Here is a 22169-nt window from a genome sequence, read left to right on the forward strand (position 1 = left end):
ACTGTACATTGCATAGGGGGCATTTTATTGTACACCTCCATAAACCGATCTTCATAATTTTAAAAAGCAATTTGTGTGTTTCAGTCACTGCAAAAACAACTCACCACGTGAGAAAAAATTAAAGTTTTAAAAGGCAGGTAACTCGGGACTTCCCTGGTGGTCCAGTGGTTAAGAATCCACCTTCCAATGCAGGGGACAAGGGTTCGATCCCTGGTCGGGGAACTAAGATCCCACATGCCGTGGGGCAACTAAGCCTGTGCGCCACAACTAGAGAGCCCATGCGCCGCAACTACTGAGCCCGCACGCTCTGGAGCCCACGCACCACAACTAGAGAGAAACCCACATGAGGCAACGAAGAGCCCGTGCGCCGCAATGAAAGATCCCGCGTGCCGCAGCTAAGACCTGACGTAGCCATAAATAAATAAATAAATATATTTTTTAAAAGGCATGTAACTTATGGTATGAGGATAGCCCCCTCCCAAAAATAAAACACCCAGAAAACAAGAACCTTGATGGGAATGTGATTCAGGCAATACTCAGTACTCTACAAACACTCTGTATTAATAAATATAGGGATTCTTCAAAGCCTGGGGACGCATCTCTCCCAAATGTCAAGAATTCGTGGCTGACCGGATACCGGGTGCCAAGCATATTTTTCTATCTTGGTAAAAGAGGCCCAGGATACTAAAGGGAGGTTCTTTGACCTCAGAATTCAGGCCCATTAGCTCAGCAAAAGAGAAGTTTCAGGGTAGAACTACTGATAGTGGGGTTTTCCTCCATTTAAATTCAAAAAAAAAAACAAACCAAAAAACAGATACAGAAGTTAAAAATTGCCTAATAATCTTAAAACTCTTCTCACACTCCAATCCAGGGAATCGATTTTTGCCTGGATGACTAGAACCAAAAGGGCGGCCCCTCCTCCAAGTCCTCTTAACTGGGCATTGTCTTTTAATAGCAGCATGGAAACAAAACTGAGTGAGGCTGGGCTGGTTTCCAGTAAAAGAACCAGAAAAAGAAAAAGGAAAAAAACAAACAAAAAAAAAACCACCAGCCACTTAAAATAGAAGCATGGAGGGAAAAAACTGGGAAGCGGTGATGGGAAAAGGAACGGTTTCCACCATTCAGAGAGGCGTCACTAAGCAAACTTGCTCCCACCTACAGCCGCCTCAATTCCTCCTTCTCATTCAAATGTGGACGGGGGCGGGGGGGGGGGGGGGGGGGTGGGAGGGGGAAGGGGGAGGGGATAAAAAGGAGAGGTGAAAAGGGAAAGGCGCAATTAGAGTTAAAAATGGGGCCATTCGAGTTATTCCAAGGGTAATTCATGGCTCCATTCCACATCCTACCTCTAGCTGCCAGCCTCAGAAATGACAGGAAAGGTAAAAATAAAACTGCTGCAAGTCCATTCTACGTGACAGAAAGACAAGTGATTTACTTTTGCCCAACCTGGAATATAGAGCAAACTTCTCAATGGTGGCAGCTTTCTGAGACTAAAAAAATTCATTTTAAGAGAGAAAATACAATAAATTTTGACTCACCTCATCTCATTCCAGGTTGCATGTTGGGCTTCACTAAAAAGAACGCTCAAACGCCCTCCCAAACCTGAAGGAGAGATGAAGTCCAGGGGAAGTGGTCACTGTCTCGTTCCACCCCACCCCTGCTCGGGGCAGGAGGGGATGAGCTGAGGTTCCTTGAACACAGAGGGCAGCCCCTGACTTGTTTGTCGCGTGTCCTGAGATGGTACAAGCGCATGGGATGCTCTAGCGGCTCAGGAGACGAGCGTGTTGGACCATCAGCCTCCACTGATGCGCAGGAGGAAGCTGCGCAGGGCTGACCCTGAATATGGAGCTCCAGTTTCTGCTACAGGTGGGCCAGAAAAGTATCTCCACCTTCTTCCTCCTGGCATCACATCTTGTTTGAACCTGGCCCAGCCCAGAGTGTCCCTGTGCTACAGCCCCAGACCTGAAAGGACCACAGGGGACCCTGTGGTACCAGGGATGACAGTACACGGGGCGTTATTTCTAAGTGTTCTGACAACAAGTCGCAAAGGCAGGGATTCAGCAGGAGGGAGGTAAGCTCCTAAAAGAATATGTTCAACGGACATTCCTCCAAACCTCCCTCTAAACTCCTCCCAAGGAAAATTCAGAGCCTTTGCTGATCTACTCGCCTGGCATCCTCTTCTCTGGACTCTTCACCCGGTTGGCTTCTCATCCAAATCTTAGTCTAAATGTCCCTCACCTCCCAAGCTGCACTAAATTCCCTTGAATTCTTTTCACACAGCATTCTAAACTTTTCCTTTATGGCACTTCCATTTGTGATTATATGTTTATCTGTTTAATGTCTGACTTCAACAAGGCCCATGAGGGTGGGACCTTGTCTGTTTTGTGTACCTTTGTATAACCAGCACCTAGAATGTGCTTGGCCCCAGAGTAGGCATATAAAAACATTTGCTGAATGAATAAAAGAAGCAAGCTCTCAAGCACAAAAGCACTCTTGGGCCTGTAATCTCTAATACTTCCCATGTTCGTAGCAACCAGTCCTCTCCTCCCCATCTCCCTCCACCTTTTTAAAGAATGGAATCCGTGCTGAGAGATGGAATCCACAATCTACCAGGTATTGAGAAGTGTCAGAGCTAGTGTCTTCCAGAAAGGTTAGCCCTCAACATCATGTAAAAACATTCTCTAGCATCAGGGTGTACAAATAAAAATCATTTCATTAGACTCATTTTGTGCCAACACGTATACTAAAATTGCAAGACAATCTTCAAATCCAACCAAATTTTATTTACCATGGGTTTTTTTGTTCTAGCTATAATTTTCAAGTGCTCTCCAACAGGTGAAGACTAGGCAAGTGATTAAATATGGCATTTAAGAAAGATACCTTCTGTGGTCGGCAGAATTTCTAAAATGCCCCTCCTCCCAAAGACACCCCACCCTAATGCCTAAAACTAGGGAATATGATGATATATCACACCCTTGATTATATTATTATATGGCACATGATATTACCATAATAATATATGATAATATTATGATATTATATGGCACAGCTGACCTTAAGAAAGGGACATGAGGGAATTCCCTGGTAGTCCAGTGGTTAGGACTCGGCACTTTCACTGCTGGGGCCCAGGTTCAATCTCTGGTCGGGATTGCCATGCGGTGTGGCCAAATAAAAAAAAATAAATTAAATGTATTTAAAAAAAAGAAAGAAAGGGACATCATCCAGATGGGTCCAATCTAATGACATAATCTCCTAAAAGCAGAACACTTTCTCCAGCAGTTGTCAAAAGTGGAGGGCAGAAGAGAAAACCAGAGAGATTCAAAGCACGAGGGAAATCTGACACACCCTTGCCAGCTTGATGATGAGTGGGGGTGGGGGGTACATATGAGAAGAAATGTGGATGGCCTTAATAAGGAGCTGTGTAAGGACCCAACTGAGAGCCAGCAAGGAAATGGGAACTCAGTCCTACGATGACTCAGTCAATGACTCGAATCAGCTTTGAAGCAAATTCTTCCTTGTCAGCCCTGCTGACACCTTGATTTTGGCCTTGTGAGACCCTAAGGAGACCAGTCAGCCAGCTATGGTGTCCTGGTCTTCTGACCTACAGAACTGTGAGCTCACAAATGATGCTGTTTTAAGCCCTAAATTTGTGGTGATTTGTTACACGGCAGTTGAAAACTAATAGATCCTCTCAGTACAAATAAATGTCAGTTTCCACAGAAGAAGATACTAATTTTCAAATATACGACTAGGTAATTCTTGCTGAGCACCCCACCTCACTCTGTTAGAAGGCCTTATACAGAGATGGAGATGCCCTATGGCATCAGTGCTCATCTCCTAGGGACGCATTTCCATGATCCAAATGTCCTTTATGAGACACGCATTCCTCACATTCAACCATCACTTGGGGATTTGAACAGCTATATATATGTGGGACATTACTGTTCTCAGAGGGTGAGTAAGTAACTCTCTTTCCTGGTAGAGTTCAGGCACATGGACTTCACACATTCTTTTTCCAAGCAAGACGTATTTATGTGTCAACTTATCCCTGATTCCAATGTTAACCTTAAAAGTTGCGAGGATTTGAGAAGAACAGTCCATGATAAGGGTTCAAAGTGCAAGTATCAATCATGAAGAAAAAAACAGGAGGAACAGGAAAGACGGAGCAGGCAGTGGGAACCCACCACATTCTTGGTGGTCCGGCTAAGCCTTGGAAATCACAAGGCCATCCTGATAAAAAGTCTCCCCTGTAACCTGTGCCCCTGAAACCGTCACTTCTCAGGGAGTCAGGGTGCCAAGGAATGTAAACCAGTAGGAAGACCCACCCCGAAGTCCTGGCAAGTGAGAAGCAGGAACACAAGACTCTTTCAACTCAACAAGGATTTACTGAGCTGCTGCTACGTGCAGCAAAGCACTATTCTAGGCCCTGGTAGGGACACAAAGATGCATAAGGTCCAGATGAGTTTGGCTGAGAACTCAGCACCACTCCCCCTGTACCCCTCCCCACCTCCAAAAAAAGGAGTGCTGTAGATGGAAGAGGAAAAACTAACTCCTCAGGAGTCCCCAGTTCACCATTCTTTTCTAAGTGTAAAGCAAAATTGTATGATGTGATTTAAAGTAAAGCTTTTTGCTTACTTTTTTTAAGGTAAATTTTTTAAGGTAAAATTTTAAAGAAAAAGAACCATGTCCTCATCTCCCCTTCTCCTTCACAAAATAACAATTATTCATACCATCTCCTATTCTAGACTTTCGCTAATCTCATGTTTAAAAGTGTTGTTGTTTTCTCATTTTAAAGTTGTACCTTCAAAGGCCATTTATAAGCACACAAAGTAGACCCAACACATAGATGTGCCATAAAAGTCCAAGTAAAGTCCAAGTCAAAACAGAAAATCTTCAGACAGGGAGCCTGGGTAGAAATTCTTGTTCTCTTTACACCGTTAGGTGCAGAATTTCACACTCCATTATCAAATAATCAGTGAGCCAAAGATACCTTCAACTCATCAAGACAAAGAAAAGGCAGGCCAAACACAGGCTTAAAGTGCAAAGTTAGCTTAGCAAAGGGAAACAACGAAGGCAGGACAGCTGGCAATTAAAAGGCAAGAAGATAAAAAGACAGCATCTCTGGAGAAAACTCCAAAGATATCGAGAATCACAAGAAACATAAATGGACTAACCGTGAGAGCTTAAAGATAAAAGTTATCATATTGGTTTGGGGTTTTTTTCAACCTTGTTTTTTTAATTGAAATATAGTTGTCATACAAATTACATTAGTTTCAGGTATACGACATAGTGGTTCAACATTTACATACATTCCGAATTGATCACCAAAATGTCTAGTTACCATCTGTTACCATACAAAGTGATTACAATATTATTGACTATATTCCCTACATCGTACATATGTCACCATGATTTATTTATTTTATAACTGGAAGTCTGCACCTCTTAATCCTCTTCACCTATTTTTCCCAACCTCCCACCCACCTCATACTATTTGTTAAAAATCCCATTAAATGCTGTTGCAAGCAACACCATCTAATATATAAGCATCCAAAAGGCTGAAACTAAATGTGTGGGGAAAAATATGCTGAGAAAATACAAAACAAAAGTAAGCTGGGGAAGCTATGTTAATGTCAAACCAAACAGATTTTTTAAATGATTTTTAAAATTCAGGCGTATTTATTAATACATATAGTCAAATTCACCCTTTTTAAGGGTGCAGTTCAGTGAGTTTTAACAAACGCATACAATCGTGTTACCACCACCACAGTCACGACATAAAACATTTCCATCGCCCCCCAAAACTTCTTGGTGCCCTTGGCAGTCAATCCCTCCCCTCAATTCCCAACACCTGCTGACTGGTTTCTGTCCTAATAATTGTGCTTTTTCCAGTATGTTATGTAAATGGAGTCACATAGAACGTAGCTTTTTGTGTCTGGCTTCTTGCACTTAGCATAATGCTTTTGAGAATCATCCATGTTGTTGTAGCCTGTTCCTTTTTATTGCTCAGAACAAATAAATTTTAAGAGAAAAAGCTCTAGAAAAAGAGAAGATCGTGAGATAAGGATAAAAGGTTCAATTCGCCCACAAGACGTACTTCAAATTTGTATTGTGGACAAAATAACCTTGAAATACGTAACGCAGAAATTCATGGGAATTCCCTGGCGGCACAGTGGTTAAGAACCAGCCTGCCAATGCAGAGGACACAGGTTTGAGCCCTGTTCTGGGAAGACCCCACATGCCGCAGACCAACTAAACTCGTGCGCCACAACTACTGAAGCCCGTGTGCCTAGAGCCCAACAAAAGAGAAGCCACCGCAATGAGAAGCCCGCTCACCGCAACGAAGAGTGGCCCCTGCTCACCACAACTAGAGAAAGCCCATGCGCAGCAACGAAGACCCAACGCAGCCAAAAATAAATAAATAAATTTATTTTTAAAAAAAGGAAAGAAATTCATGGATATAATCTGGCCCTACCTGTTACTGCTGTCACCTCCTATTTTCCCTTCACTCCCTCCACTCCAGCCAGACTGGCCTCCTTCAACTCCAAAGGCACACTCCCAGCTCGGTTCCTTTGCAAGAGCCATTGCTCTGCCCAACATTCTTCCCTGAGATAGCCTCATGGATAAATCTCTCACCTTCTTCAAATCTTTGCTTATAGGTCACCTTCTTAATGATACCTCTCTTGACTGCATTATATAATTGCACATCCTGCTATTGTGTAATACATTTATATTTTTTTTTCACGTGGATCAAATTTGTTTTTTAAATAATGAACATCAATAAAACCAGAAAAAAGAGGAACACTCTGGGATTCCACACTACTATAGATGCCAAGGCAGGTAACTTTTCCAGAAAGGACGAGTCCACAGGTGAAACCTGCAGACAAGTCAGCTGGGCTTTTGTGGCTGTAATTTTGGCAGAATGATAGCGGCGGATGCCAGAATGAAGCAAACTAATACACAAATAGAGATAAGGATGGGCGACCCAAAGAATATTAAGACTAATATCTTCATTATATTTTCAGTAAGTTATGGGTACATAACAACTTCAGGAACCCCTGTGGCATGTAGAGCGTAAAGCAATATAAATTATGTGCTTCAGTTCTGTGACTATTTTTACCTAACGCAAAATGAAAAACCTAAATATAGAATTGTTCCAGTGTTTGAAAGGAGTCGTTCTATTTAGGTTATGGAGCATGCCATCATAAAGACAGTCACTAAACCAAACCCCAAATCTCCACTTCCACAGACCTTGGCACTTTCAAAAGGAGACATCCAGTGCCAACAGAATCCTAAAGGAAAAGTCTAACCACCTCACCAAACCACAACCACAAACACCACGGCTTCAACAACCCTTTCCCCCACCATCCACATCTGTCCAAAGCATTTGCAGTCAGTTCTGTTCCAATCTTTGATCATCCCATACCCAAACTGCCCAAGCTCCCATGACTAAAAAATCCTTTCTCTGAGACCCATACTCTTTTTATTGGTTTCTCTCTAAACTCTTTCCCTTTCAATCACAATTTTCTGGGACTGAGAAGTGCTAAAATCCAGACACAGATCTAGTTAAAGTACAATAGAAATTTCACCCCGTCCCCTAAATCGTGGAGACACTTATATTGGCCCCGTTGTTCACCCTCAGGAATACACTTTGATTTGCTCTGTATCTCCTAAGTTTGTTTTGCTCTGCATTCCTCCTCCTATGGATACACTTTTAGAGGAATGACTCCGTCCCAGTTCCACAGAGCCTGCTAAGCACCAATCACAACCATCATGGGGGATGCCACCTTAAAGTGACAGCTTCATAAGCTGCTCCCCTCCTGCATTTCTTATTTCCATGAATGGCATCTCAATCCAAGAGGCTGGGAGTCCCCTATATGCCTCCTCATCCTCCACCCTGTCTCACTAGTGAGTCACCCAGTCCTGCTCAATGATTACACCTCCTAGGTCTTTCTCTTATTTCCTCCCTAATCTGCCACCACCCACAGCTAGTCATCCACTCCTATCTCACCAGTTCCCACAGCAGTCCTCTTATTGGCCCCTGAGTCTAGCCTCAACCACCACTGTGTCAGACATTCCTACCTTCTTCTATTCCACATGTGTCCCTTGTCCTGTCCCCTCACTGCATGAGCTAGAAAACTCTCAGACTACCACGTCCCTAGGTTCTGGAAGTGATTCAGGTTGCACCAATGAGAAGCTCTTGCAGGAGATTTGGAAAGCAGAAGAAAGGAAGAGACCACTCTTCTGGTGGTGGTGATGGCTGTCAGTAGTTCCAGCAGTCTCCCTGCTTCACTGCCTGGACACCACTTCATGCACATGCAATGGTTGGAGGGGCAGAAGTTTCCTGACATCTGTCTGGATTGCCACCACAGGACTATGACCCTGAAACCAAGGATGGGGAGGGGCTCATTTCTCCTCCAGCCCACCCAGTGACTTTTATAAAGACCTAATTCCCCATATTAAATCCCTTTCTGCTCAAAATACCTAGAGTGGTTTCTGTTTCCTGCAATGAACCCTAACTGATACAACTTCAAATTCATCCAGCAGATACTTACCTGAATAATTTACCACAGAAATAACACAACATGCCCTTGCTCAGAACTCAGTGGTTCCCTATCTCCAAAGAATAAAATCTGAAGTCCTCAGCAAAGCATAACCCTTTGTGAACTGGTCTCACCTTCTTACCATCTCCCACAGCCGGGATCAGCATTCTGTAAAGGGCCAGACAGTGAATATCTTAGGCTTTGCAGACCATATGGTCTCTGTCACACCTATTTAACTCTGCCATTGTAGCGTGAAAGTAGCCATAGATAATATGTAAATGAATGAGTATAGCTGTATTCAAATAAAATTTTATTTACAAAAAGAGGTGGTCAAGAGAATAAGAAGACAAGACACAGACTGGAAGAAAATATTTGCAAAAGACATATCTGATAAAGGACTGTTATCAGAACTCTTAAAACTCAACAATAAAGAAAGGAAAAACCTGATTTAAAAAATGGGCAAAAGACCTGAACAGACACCTCACCAAAGAAGATATACAGATGGCAAATAAGTATATGAAAACCTGCTCTACCGCGTACATCATCAGGTAAATGCAAATGAGATACCACTACGTGCCTATTAGAATGGCCAAAATCTGGAACACTGACAACACCAAATGCTGGTGAGGAATTCTCATTCATTGCTGGTAGGGATGTAAAATGGTACAGCCATTTTGGAAGACAGCTTGGCAATTTCTTACAAAACTAAATATACTCTCACACTCTTACCATACAACCTAGCAATTGCTCTCCTTGGTATTACCCAAAGGAGTTGAAAACACATCCACAGACAAACCTGCACAGGGATGTTTATAGCAGCTTTATTCATAATTGTCAAAACTCAGAAGCAACCAAGATTTCCTGTAGGTGAATGAATAAACCATGGTACATCCAGATAATGGAATTTTATTCAGTGCTAAAAAACAAATGAGCTATCAAGCCATGAAAAGACATGGAGGAACCTCAAATGCATATTACTAAGTGAAAGGAGACAAGTTTGAGCTACAAACTTTATGATTCCAATTATATGACATTCTAGAAAAAGGTAAAACTATGTAGACAGTAAAAGGATCAGTAGTTGCCAGGAATTAATAGGGAGGGAGGTATGAATAGGCAAAACACAGGAGATTTTTAGAGCCCCGAAAGTATTCTGCATAATACTATAATGGTGCATGCATGTCACCATACATTTGTCAAAACTCACAAAGTGTACAACACCAAGAATGAACCCTAATATAAACTATGGACGTTGGGGGATAAAGTCCCTCATCATCATTTGGGATAATGATGTGTCAACGTAGGTTCAACGATTGTAACAAAACGCACCACTCTAGTGTGGGATGCTGATAGCAGGGGAGGCTGTGTGTAAGTGGGGCAGGGGGTATATGGGAAATCTCTGTACCTCATACTCAGTTTTGCTATGAACCTAACACTGCTCTAAACAAACAAACAAACAGGTGGCAGCCTGGATGTGACCTGCAAACCATGGTTTGCTTCAGCTATCGTCCTGAATATCTATGTGTCAACATTACCAAATGACTAATATGTCCTCGAATATGCCAAGTTCTCTTTTTCTCCATTGCATTTTCCCACGCTGCTCCCTCAGCCTGAGTGACTTCCCTTACCCCCACTTCACTGGTCTGCGAACTCCTTACAAGTACAGCTCAAATGTGTGAGGTTTTCCCCTAAACCCCGCCAGGTAGATTCAGGTAAACTTTCCACTGTCTTCACTCACCATCACTATGGGGTCCATTGCACTAAAATGGAATTCTCACCTGTGTCTCTGTCTCCTACTGGATGCCAGTCCTCGATGTCAGGGGCCGTGGCTTTTCATCTTTTTATCACCACAACCTAGCTCACAGCCTGGCACTCATGTCTGTGGAACGAATATTGCCTCCAATTGCAGATACTTCAGATACTTGCCTTACTTTCTGGCACATACCACACCTCTCTGGGCTCATACAGAAGAAATGCCCAGTAAAGACCAATGAAATAAATGGATCTGAATAAATAAACGTACAATAGAGAATTCCCTGGCGGTCCAGTGGTTAGGACTCTGTGCTTCCACTGCCGGGGGCCTGGTCGGGGAACTAAGATCCCACAAGCCTCGCAGCATGGCCAAAAGCAAACAAAAAAAAATGTACAATAATGCATAATGCATAATTTTAATTAGCGCAGAATTAATAAGTTAATGTATAAATGAATGTGTAATTAATCTCCAGGATAACTTTTCGATGTCTGCCTTTGAGAACGCAGTGGGGCTCCTGTCCACAGTCTCAATCCTATTCCTTATACACCACCTGCTCAGAAGGGAGCCCTGAGAGCTCCTTGTGTGCAGGGACCGGATCTTAGTTATCAATGCAAGAGTAAATGAAGTACACGTATTCCTTTTCTTACTCCTTTCTCGTCCCCAGCAATCGTAGTGAGGCTACAGCTAGATTTTAAGTAACAGCTCTTGTGTGGGAGGCCTGAACTGTAAAGATGCTGGGTTCAATGTCATGCTGACAGGGTGACATCGCCACATGACTACAGCTCCGAATCAAGTAGCCTTTAGTCATCTCAGTGGAAGGTCAGGTGACAGTGGCCAACAATGACAGAGAGTGCCTGAAGGCTCAGTTCCTATCCACCCCTCGTTACCCCATTAGCTTTGCTTCCCAGTCCCCGCTGGCACTCCAAGGACTCCCAGCAGTGTTCCCAGCAGTCTCAGGCCCCGTTAAGTTTATTTTTCTTTCCTTTCTGGGCTAGGCTGTCTGCAGACACAGCTGATGAGCTATTTAGAGCTCACCAGAGCTCTTGCGCCTTTCTATGCCGCCGAGATTACAGCTCTTTTACATCTCAAGAGGTCACTGATGCCAAGGCAAGGGAGTCAATAAATCTGATATGTTTTCATCAAAGCAGGATAAAAAGGGAGAGAGGAAAGGAGGCTGGATGAAAACTTATTACAGGAGGGTCTGAACTTTCACATGTAAAAGAATCGTGTGGGAGCTTGTTAAAATCTAGATTCCAAACAACACTGCCCAGTAGTGACAGTTGATGGAGGAGGGAGGCCTGCAGCCCTTCACACCAAACACATGCACACACTCACGCATTCACATATACTCTTACAGTAAATATGTACATAATACATAATAAAGAAAAATTAATTATTTAAGCCCCTGTGTCTAGATTCTTAACCAAGATCCCTTTCACAGTTCTCAGACCTATTAATGAAAAACTTTAGGAACCTAAAAGCAAATTCAATGCATTCTTCCATTTGTTGGTACCATTTCCCTGTATGACGATGGAAAATCTACAGGGATTCTAGATGGTGGAGCTAGTTACTCAAGTCAGAAGAAATCTTAAGGCTATGCTTGGAGCAGCAGCGGCGCTCGCGGGCAGTCCTATGGTTTCACCCATTGGGTGACATCACCTCAACTCCCTGCTTTCATGTAATAGTTGGGGAGGGGGGGGAAAATCACAGGCGATGAAGAATCGGCAAACCACAGAGGGACTCCAAAGTCCTGGCTTTTCTAACCTAACGGTAGCTCTGAAGAGAGCTGCCGCTACCAGGGTGGATTCCCTTGCTGGGTTCTTTCCCCCTCCACGTCCACCCCAGCACTAGCCTCTCTAGTTCACTAGTTAGCACCCTCACGAGTTAGCCCCTACGACACTGCACTGAACCTTCGGACAGTGGACAAGGGTCTCTCTGCAAACCCACGCCCACCCTCGCCTCAGTCTCTCCCTCTCCACACGCTCATCTCCCCTCTCTCTGAGCTTCCCGTGACGCGCGCCATTTCATATACATCGTGTACGCCACGAAGGCTGCGCGCTCACTGTGGAGAGCAGACGCCATGCTTCTGGCAGGCCTCGTGCAAGGCGATGTGTGCACGACACCGGGCACACATGAGAACTGCAAAGCCTGCATTGACTTAGGCATGGTTCCCAAGCTGGCCCTCATTCCAGCAAAATAAAATAAACACTGGGGGATTATTAAAGGGTGTGGTAGGCCCTCCCCGTGCCAACTAGCACACACTCTCCCAGGGGGCTCCGTAACACACTGGAATAAGGAACGCTGGCTGAGGACGCAGGGCAGGACGGCACACTCACAGACGGAGCCCTGGGTACACCACGTAACGGTCCCTGCTCCAAACACCAAAGGGTATCAGGCCGGCCCTCCTGGGCCCCCAAGATTAGTGCTGTTCTGACACATGATCTGGCAGTGACCAGCTTTCATCTGGAACCCTTTCCCAAGGCCCAAACTAAATTCTCCCACCTGAGATTTCTAAGTAACAGGAGCACAGCCGGCAAGGCCAACGTGAAGCATCGCCTTAGAATCACTGGCTCCACTGCTATAAAGATAAACTGGGCAGAAGAGAAATGAGTGGTCATTATCGAGCCTGGAAAAACCCTCAGTTCTGAAATCTGTCTACCTCGATGGCACACAACAATTTCTCCAACCTAACACCATCACTATACAGTTTACCTAGGTTGGTGGATGACAGTTTTTGTATTATGAAATATACAGTGTAAACCAAAGAATATATTAAATATATAGTCAGTTGAAAAAAGAATAATAAAATGAACACCCAAGGCCAAGAAATAGCATCCCCCATACCCAGAAGCTTTCACTGTGCTTTTTCCTCATTAAACCCACCAGTGACAACCATCCTCCTGAATTCAGGGTTAATTAGCATTCCCTTCCAATTTTTATAGTTTTACCACCTATGAAGGTATCCATAAAAAATACATGGTTTCAATTTACATTTTTGAACTTTACATAAATGACATCATACTATGTATTTTTTCTGTGATCTGCTGCTCTTGTTCAACATTATGTTTCTGAGATTCTACCACAATGATGCAACTATCTTTCCTCCATTTTTGTTATGGGACAGCATTTCAGTGTAGGACTAAACAACGATGTACGATATTAACTCTTTCTTTACTCAGCCAGACCCACCGACTGTATACTAACGTGGTCTGTCTGCTAATAAATTTATGCCACGGGTGGCGATCCCATGCTGGCTTCCATGTGGCAGCTCAGATGGCAAAACAACTAGAGATGTTTCACCTGATGATCCCTAAATAGTGAGAAAGATCCCAGTAAGAGACGGAGCTTTGAGGCCTTGTTTAGCAAGCACATGGTAGCTTTGCTGGATGAGCTTGGGTAGATGAACCTTTAAGATAAAACTCTCACACGGTTCCAGTTCTATGGCTTTATAAAGCAGGGGAAGGAGAGGAAAAGGCTGCTTTCACAGTGTAATCTTCACCTTCACGGGCACATCAGAGCACCTTTGATCATGGAGAATAGCACCAAAGTCCAAGAAAAACCTACCATTCAGACGGCGAAAGCTAAATATTTAGTCTGGGAGGCGGCAAGCAGAAGCCCGTCATTCTCTCTGCCACAGGAAACCAAGGACAGTGGAGGACTGTCCTTGAATCCTGAAGGTTAGATTCACCACCCTCCTAACTACAGTCTCCTGGACGGGAATGCTTCAGTAATGCCGTGTTTCCCAGGTTTGGGTGTGGGGATGTGGGGCGCAAAAGACAGTCTCCAGATGCAACTCCCGGCCACCTTCACTGAGCATTCCCAGTGTGCAAGGCCCTCAGACTGACAGAACTCATCTCAGTTAATTCCTACAATGACCCTGTGAGGCAGGCGATGTCCCCATTTCCCGCTTGAAAAAAATTAGAGGCTGAGCATTTCAGTGACTTGTCCAATATTGTATAGCAAGTAAATGACAGGCCAGGATTCAATCTACACCTGATTCCAGAGCCTCACACTCATCCAGCAGACTACTCTGCTACCCCCTGTGTGCACGGTGACCTTCGTAAATGCGGCAGCAATGGGGAAAGGGGGTTCTTAAGGATGCAGGAGAGACTGCCTTTGGGCCATACATCCAAAAGTGTTTGCTGCTGAATGGCAGCAGGTTCCATGAGAACACACAATAAATACTTAGATGGCAGAGGCCTGTGAAAATTCAGAGGCCATGCATGGAAAATGCTGCAGTAGCTGGGCAGGCGGAGGAGGACTCCCACACGGCTTCAGCTACCTAGAAGGCAATCTGCCCGCTAACAATTAACTAGCATTGAACGTCCGCCACGTGTTATGGGCAAAAATGCGCCCGATTTTCTGTTGAAGTCTGCCTGCTGCTGTAACACTCAAGAATCCTCAACACAAACATCAGCAAAGAAGGGCTATCCAGACATGTAAAGTTCAAGGTCTATCAACTAGAGAACTTCAGAGAGCAACAAATAGGTCAAGAACTTAAGTCCAAACGTTAAGAGCTGAACACTGCCCTCCAGCCCCAAATTAAGTGACATCAGTTGTGTTTGACACCAATTTTCCAAGTCAGCTAAAAGACCAAGATGGTAGTTACTAACACCAGAGCTAAGAAGGCATCATTCTCAGAGTGAATGTCTGAGGTGTTCCTCTCCACCAGCTACTCACCATTGAAGAGATTTTCTTTTCTCTAGCTCTGGGTGCCAATCATGCCTTTGCTGATATAAGATTTGCCAGTTATATCGTTGGTCCTTACCCTGTGAGAGTCAACTACTTATCTCAACCTTCAAATCACTCTTCTCTGTGACTCACTAGATGACTAGTCTTCATGGTATGAGGTAATTAAGACCTTTGCAGAGGCTTGGAGAAAAGACGACAGGCAAATAGCACCTCTGCTTCTAATGATGCTATAGACAAAAGATCCAAACATCCAACCCTCTCTTGTTCCTGACGCCTGCCAAGCATCAAGACCTCACAAACCCTCAAAACAACCAAATCCAGAGAGGCTGAAGGCTGTCCTCAGAGGGATCTTTCCAGATGCTGTGGGTATTGACTAAAATATGCTTTGTTTCTTAAAGCATTATTCCCCCACTGCCCAGGGTTTGTTTGGGAGGATTTTTACCAGTTATTCGCCTACTCTCTGCAGATACAAACTACATTCCGTATGATTCTTTTCCTTAAAATTTCCTTAAAATGTCTGGGGATTTTGTACATTGTAATAAACAATAAAACAGGTTCCCGGGACTTCCCTGGTGGTGCAGTGGTTAAGAATCTGCCTGTCAATGCAGGGGACACGGGTTCGAGCCCTGGTCCGGGAAGATCCCACATGCCGCGGAGCAACTAAGCCCGTGCGCCACAACTACTGAGCCTGCGCTCTAGAGCCCGCGAGCCACATCACTACTGAGTCCGTGTGCCACAACTACTGAAGCCCGCGCACCTAGAGCCCGTGCTCTGCAACAAGAGAAGCCACCGCAATGAGAAGCCTGTGCACCGCAACGAAGAGTAGCCCCCGCTCGCCACAACTAGAGAAAGCCCATGCACACAGCAACGAAGACCCAACGCAGCCAAAAATAAATAAATAAATAAATAAATAAATAATTTTTTTTTAAAAAAAAAGCAGGTTCCCAACCTCCTCCCCATCTCTCAAATACACTTAAAACTATTCCTCTGCCTGGGAATTCAGTGACCGTGGAGAGGAGTTTGCACCATTAACGCAGGTATAAGATGGGAATGTCGGTAAATAAAATTAAGTCATTTGGGATGTATATAACAAGTATAATACAGGTCAGACTCTGTGTGCAGGAGGTCTTAACTAACACTCCAAAGGGAATCATGGATCACCCCCGCAAATAGAAATGTACAGACAGAAAATTTCACATACAAGGAACCACTGCTCTAAGTGTTCCTATGTGCATCCTGGAAGGATAACTGTGGCTACCGTACCTGATGCATAAAAAGCCGTCAAGCTCTGTTCAACAGTTCCTCTCAGCCAAATAACCAACTGAGTCAGTCCCAACCTTTCTCAAGGCACCCTTGACCCTTCCGAGAATCCTGAGTTTTGTATTCCTCCCTGGGCCATCTTAACATACTTGTAAGTCTTATAAGTCAGTTATAAGCTTTCTGGAAATTTCCAACCGTTTCTAACATAAATTGTTCCTCGCCGCTTCCCAACATGTTTTCAAGAGCTCTAAGCAACTTCCAGGTTCCTCCTCATTCACAAGGAGGGAGGTGTCTTACCGGGATCTCCCACCAAAGCAGTTTGTGCTGGGGGGCTGGTGCCGGCTCTCTGGAGTGACAGCCGTCCCGCTGGATTCTCTCGAAGGTGGCTGTGAACCTGGAAAAGGGATCCATCACAAAAAAGACAGACACGTTGAGAAGCTCGCACCTCTGTCTGAGATGTGGGTACAGGAACAGCGCTAACTGCATGTTTTACCGTTACCCACCCCAGGGGGACACCAACGGTCCAGCAAGCTGCAGCCTCCAGCATGACAAGGACAGGGACGGCTGGGTGAGGTCTGATCGGGGCTGCGGAACAGAGGGGCTCAAACCTGGGAAACAGCTCTTCTTCCCCAAGACCTTCAAGAATGTCTAAGGCACTTACAAGCGTGTTGCCTTATATGTTAAATGAACCACACCCCGTGAGACAGAGGATAGATGCTGGCCCTGCAAAGTGGAGGCAAGGAATTGGGGCATCTCTCCACATCGCAGCAAACAGAGGGCTTTTAAAAAGCCAAATCAGATTCGATCCAAATCAAATCATGATACTCTCCTGATTAAAAACCCCTCGACAGCTTTCTACTTCTTAGGTTGAGGTTCACAATCCTTACCAAGGTCTTCGAGGCTGTGTGATCTGACTGGCCTCACCTCCCAGCCCTCTCCTTCTCGCTCCCCACGATTCAGCTGCCCTGGCTGCCTCTGTACCCACTGCAGGCCACGCTCGCTCCCACCTCAGAGCCTTTGCATGTGAGACCCCTCCACCTCTTACTCAGCCACCCCTATACCCCACACCCCCTCGCCCTGGCCTGTCCAACCTCCTCATACTCCAGCAGGACTCAGTTTCCTCAGGGAAACCTTCCCTGGCCCCCCAATTTAGATGAGATTCACCCTCAAGTAAAGGAATCTCATACCACCCAGTACTCTTCCTTCATAGATTTGTTCACAGTTACAGTTATATAATTATTTCTGCGTTTACTCATTTGATATCTAACATCCCCTGCCCCTGCCAAGTAGATCACAAGCTCTAGGGAGTAGAGACCGTGTGAATTTTGCCCCTGCCGTCTGGCTAGCACCCGGTTCAAGAGCTAGTACATACCAGGTGCTCAACTGTGGATGTATGTGCTGAATGAGTGAATGATGCAGGTTTTTCTAGATGCACCAAAAGTACCCCAAGCACCATGCAGGCCAGTTGAGGGAGGATTCTCAGAAGTCAAGGCCCATTCAATCACTGAGACTCCACTCAAATGCCCTTCAGATAGAATTCAAACCCCACCCACTGAAGCTACAGAAAGACTGCTTGGGGCCTGGAAGGTGCCATAGTTACATCACGCTTAACAAGAAAAATTATGGAGAAAGCCAACCCGTTTTGGACCTCAGACTTCATGAAGTAATTTCCTGCTAGATCCAAAAGTGACTAATTTCAAACTACATGAAAAGAAACAAACCGCCCACATTCAGGACAGAGCAGGAGACACTCTCCAATTTCCCCGCTTCTTGCCTGTATTCAGCTAGTGTGAATCTCTGAGACACACAGTTCCCCTTTTCCAACCAAGACCGTCTCATAAAAGACACTCTCAAGCTCTCCAGGAAATTTAACTGGATTGGGAAGAAGAAAAACGGGCCCAAGTAACATTTAATAAAGATGTTTTATTTTACAAAGTCCGTGTGGGATGAAAACATGTGTTTCTCTGCTCTAGAACCAAAACAACAACACGCTTACAAAGGCTTGGTATTTATTTTGGTCCTTTAACAGAAAACAGTCTTTGAAAACTCATGTCCTGATTGTGATCCACAATGCTAAGAAGAGTCAGGGCTGGCTGTGCAGTACCCAAACCCAGGTACCTGGTAGAGAACCAAGATCTGGGCACCTCCTCTGCCCCGCCCTGCCCCGCCCTGCCCCATCCAGGCACAGCCCTGGGGAGCAGGGCGGCACTCACCATCCGTCACGGCGCTGCCATTAGGCACGCTTCCCAGATCAACAGTCGGCCCGTCCAGGAAAATTGTCAGCTCACCACCCGAGACAACACCGCCTTTGTTCTCTGTCTGCAGGTTCAGGGTCAGCTGTGTGTTCTCCACTGTTGGACACAAAAAGCAACATGGATGGACAAAAGCAAATGCACACCGAGTTCAGATTCTGTAAGTTATAAGCTCCCACTTCACCGACTCTGGCTTCCCTGGCAACTTTTTTCTACATCTTCAAACTTGTCTTGTGGCACGGAAAAAGGAACGGGAAGGAATATGCCTAATTGTCACCGCTGTATCAGGCTGGTGGGGAAGGCTGTGCTCATTTTTTTCTAAACATTTTATATCGTTAGGTTCACTAGGTAATTTCTACTTTATTTATTTGTTTGCTTATACCTGCAGGACTGTAAGAAAAGAATAAGAGATATTGATGGCATACAGAGGAAGAAAGCATTTACAAATAGCATCCCCCCCACCCATAGGAAGAGGGGTGGCAAAAAGAATCGAAACAGGTCAGGAGACCCTAAGGAAACGTTAGGAGTCATCTCTAGATAAAGGATTTCAGGGACTTATTATTTGGGCTAAAAAGTGTTTTTTAATTTTCAATCCGGAAAATGTTTCACTTTGAAATAAAGCGGAAAAAAGTTTAAAACAACAAAAGTTCAGTACAAGCAAGTCAGCCCCATAGTTACACGGTGCTGGTTAAGTCCCACAAGGAGAGACTAGTCAACACCTGGCTCCATCAGTGAGGTGAGAAGGCAGCTCAGAGTCACCCAGCCCCTGGAACACTAGGCAAATTCAGCCCTGTGGGCGAACAAGAAACAGAACTAACTGGCACGAGGCAGAAGCACCAAACCCTAGGCGGGCTGGAAACTGCTGCACCCACACCCCTGACCCCACCCACCAAGCCTGCCGCACCGAATGGCCTCCATCCAGTTACTGCTGAGGACCCATAGCCTCCAGTTCAGAGCCGTTCAATAATTATCAAGAAAGAGCAGCGTTTATGAGGATTTCCAAAGAGTATGCAGCCCTTCCACGCCACCCCACATCTTACAAAGCCAAACCAGGAAAGTGCCACATATTCCAACCTCCTTCCCCACCCACACTATCCATCAAACCGCCACTTCATTTTCTCTCTTAGTTGCTACTGTATTATTATAAGCTGGTTTTCTAGAACAAGGCAGGGTATGTATAAATAACTACCTCCATGAGACAACCTCCCCTCACCAAAGAAGTCTGCCCTGCATCTCTCCAAGAAACAGACACAGCCCTTTAAGAACCTAGCAAAAAAAAAAAGTCTCGATCAATTCAAGGATCTACTATAATAAGGTAGAAACCAGTTTTCCCTCAGGTTTTCAAGCTCTTGAAGCATCTCTCCCTCCCCTTAACCTTTCTTCCGTGTGATGGATCTCTCCAAATCCTTTTGAGTCTGCTTTCAGTCAGTTTTACTAAGGGGCTTGGTGAGTTCCAAGTATTTCTATAAAAGAACACTTGTAATCTGAAAACTAGCTCCTTCAGAAGTCCAAGAGAGGGAAAGAACTGAGGCCTTTCAACCAGCACCACATGCCCGCCATGCAGATGAGCCACCTTGGAAATGGATCCTCCAGCCCTGGTCTAGCTCTCAGATGATTGCGGCCCAGCCAATGTATCGAGTGCAACCTCGTGGAAGATCCCAGGCCAGACTGCCCAGCTAAGCCGCTCCCAAAACCTGACTCACCAAAACTATGAGGTAATAAATGCTTATTTATTTATTTTTCTAAAGTCAAGGAGCACCTCCCCTCCCTACTCTATCATACCGAGATCCAGGGTATAAGTCCCTAGCAGGCAGGAAAGCACAGAGGTCGAAGGCGGGTACCAGTCAGACAGACTGCATTCAAATCTCAGTTCTATCTAGTACTATGCAGTACTACACAAATTACTTAACTTGAGCACTGGTCTCTCCACCTTGCAAAACAGGAGCAGTAAGAACACACTGTTCAGGGAACACATGTAATGAATTAAACAGCACCTGATAAGTTCCCAATAAACTGTCATTTTTATTATCTCCCTGTTGACTCTCCTGTTTTTAGGCTGAAAAATCCTGATTTCTCTCAATCTAATTTGTTCATTGTATACTTGCTCTTCTCCTGACCTTTCCAAGCCTTTTTCAGCTTTCGACAACAAACTCCAAGGTCAGCAAAAATCTTCCAAGATCACCCACATACCTATCACAAGGACGTATGGTCCTCTCGTTTTGTACCTAGGACACTTCCTAAAGGTGTCCGGTACACCACTCTCAGGAACATGCCGGCATGAGAATTCTAGAAGGGCTCCTTAATTCCCTTCTTGATATCTCAGAGCCCATCACTTTACAAAGGGAGTGTGGGTACCTTTCCCCTCCTTTCTGGAAGAATGATAATGTTCAACAGGAAGCTGGAAGAGCCCAAGGCCTCTCGCTGCTAATTTCAAACTCCTAACAGCCACGCCGCCATGGTCCTCCAACAAAGCCAGGGGCAGAGCCCACATTTTCCTCTCCATGGTCTCAACTCAAAGCTCCAGCTCAGCTCTTCTGTCTGGTTTACCTGCTCATCATGTCCAGCAGAGTCATTATATACATATAGGCTTGGAAGTTACCTGGCAACTCTTGGAGACACATCTGACCTTCGAAAAGAGCCAGTGACGGGGGAGGTTTTTTTTTTTTTTCTTTAAACTAAGCTTTTGAGAACATAACCCTCTACTGTTCTATTTACTTAAAAGAGAAACAGTTCAGAGAGACCTCTATGCATCACTTCGATCGTAACCAAGTGATCGAAGTCAGCATCACTAAGAACAAGACAACCCAACACCCACATGCTTCCTGACATGACACAGGATGAAGTACACAACATCACTTTTAAAGTCTTCTTGCAAAAGCATTTAACCTGAATCCAATCAAGCCTCTAAACCTCCTTCCCAGTTTACATGAAATAAGGGGATAGAGGAATAAATTCAGTGATACCACAAGGAAGCAATCAGACCAACCCAGAATATGGGACATCCGTACGGTAACCATCACAGACTCCTCGAAAAGTTAATGTCATTAAATAAATTTAAAAGGGGAGCGGGGGCAGGCAGGAAGAAGACTCTTTTAGATTTAAAGGAACATAAGTACCAAATGCCTTGCGTGAATTTTGACGAAACCTTGGTTTGAAAAATACATTCTTGGGACGATTGGAGAAATTTGCATCCAGACTGGATAGTGAATGATGTCTGAAATTACTGTTGATTTTCTTAGGTTCAGTAATGGTACTGTGGCTGTATTTAGGAATGGTCTCATTCTCGGGAGATCCAAGAGTATATTATAATGATACCTGCACTTATTCTCAAACTGTTTTGTAGGAGAATAGGCTGAAGTTTTCAGGAGTGACGTGTCATGATGTCTGCAGTTTACCTTCAAATGGTTCAGGAAGAAACACACACACACACCCACAGGCTCACACATACAGGTAAAACAAATGCAGCAAAATCTTAAGAAGTGTTGGCTCTCGGTGAAGGGCATTTGGGGATTCATTGTGTTATTCTTTCGACTCTTTTGTATGTTGGAAAATTGCATGATAAAACATTGGGAGAGGGTTGTTTTTTTTTTTTTAATTGGCAAGGCTATTAAAGGATTAAACCTCTGAGAATAGAACACTCTATTATTCTCTTAAAAAACAAAAACAAAAAGAACA

The 22169-nt window shown here is 44.6% G+C and overlaps 1 protein-coding gene across 2 annotated transcripts in view; it reads right to left on the bottom strand.

Moving 5' to 3' along the window:
* WWP2 (WW domain containing E3 ubiquitin protein ligase 2) overlaps positions 1-22169 on the bottom strand; it is a 145108-nt gene that overhangs the window by 67584 nt on the left and 55355 nt on the right. For both annotated transcript variants that reach the window (XM_068529455.1, XM_068529454.1), the window contains exons 5-6: positions 18456-18593; positions 16540-16636 (exon numbers count right to left, since the gene is read on the bottom strand). In XM_068529455.1, the coding sequence (XP_068385556.1) occupies positions 16540-16636; positions 18456-18593 (235 nt within the window). The remainder of the gene's footprint in view (positions 1-16539; positions 16637-18455; positions 18594-22169) is intronic.

Source organism: Eschrichtius robustus, chromosome 19 (genome assembly GCF_028021215.1).
Source record: "Eschrichtius robustus isolate mEscRob2 chromosome 19, mEscRob2.pri, whole genome shotgun sequence".
Taxonomy (NCBI): Eukaryota; Metazoa; Chordata; class Mammalia; order Artiodactyla; family Eschrichtiidae; genus Eschrichtius; species Eschrichtius robustus.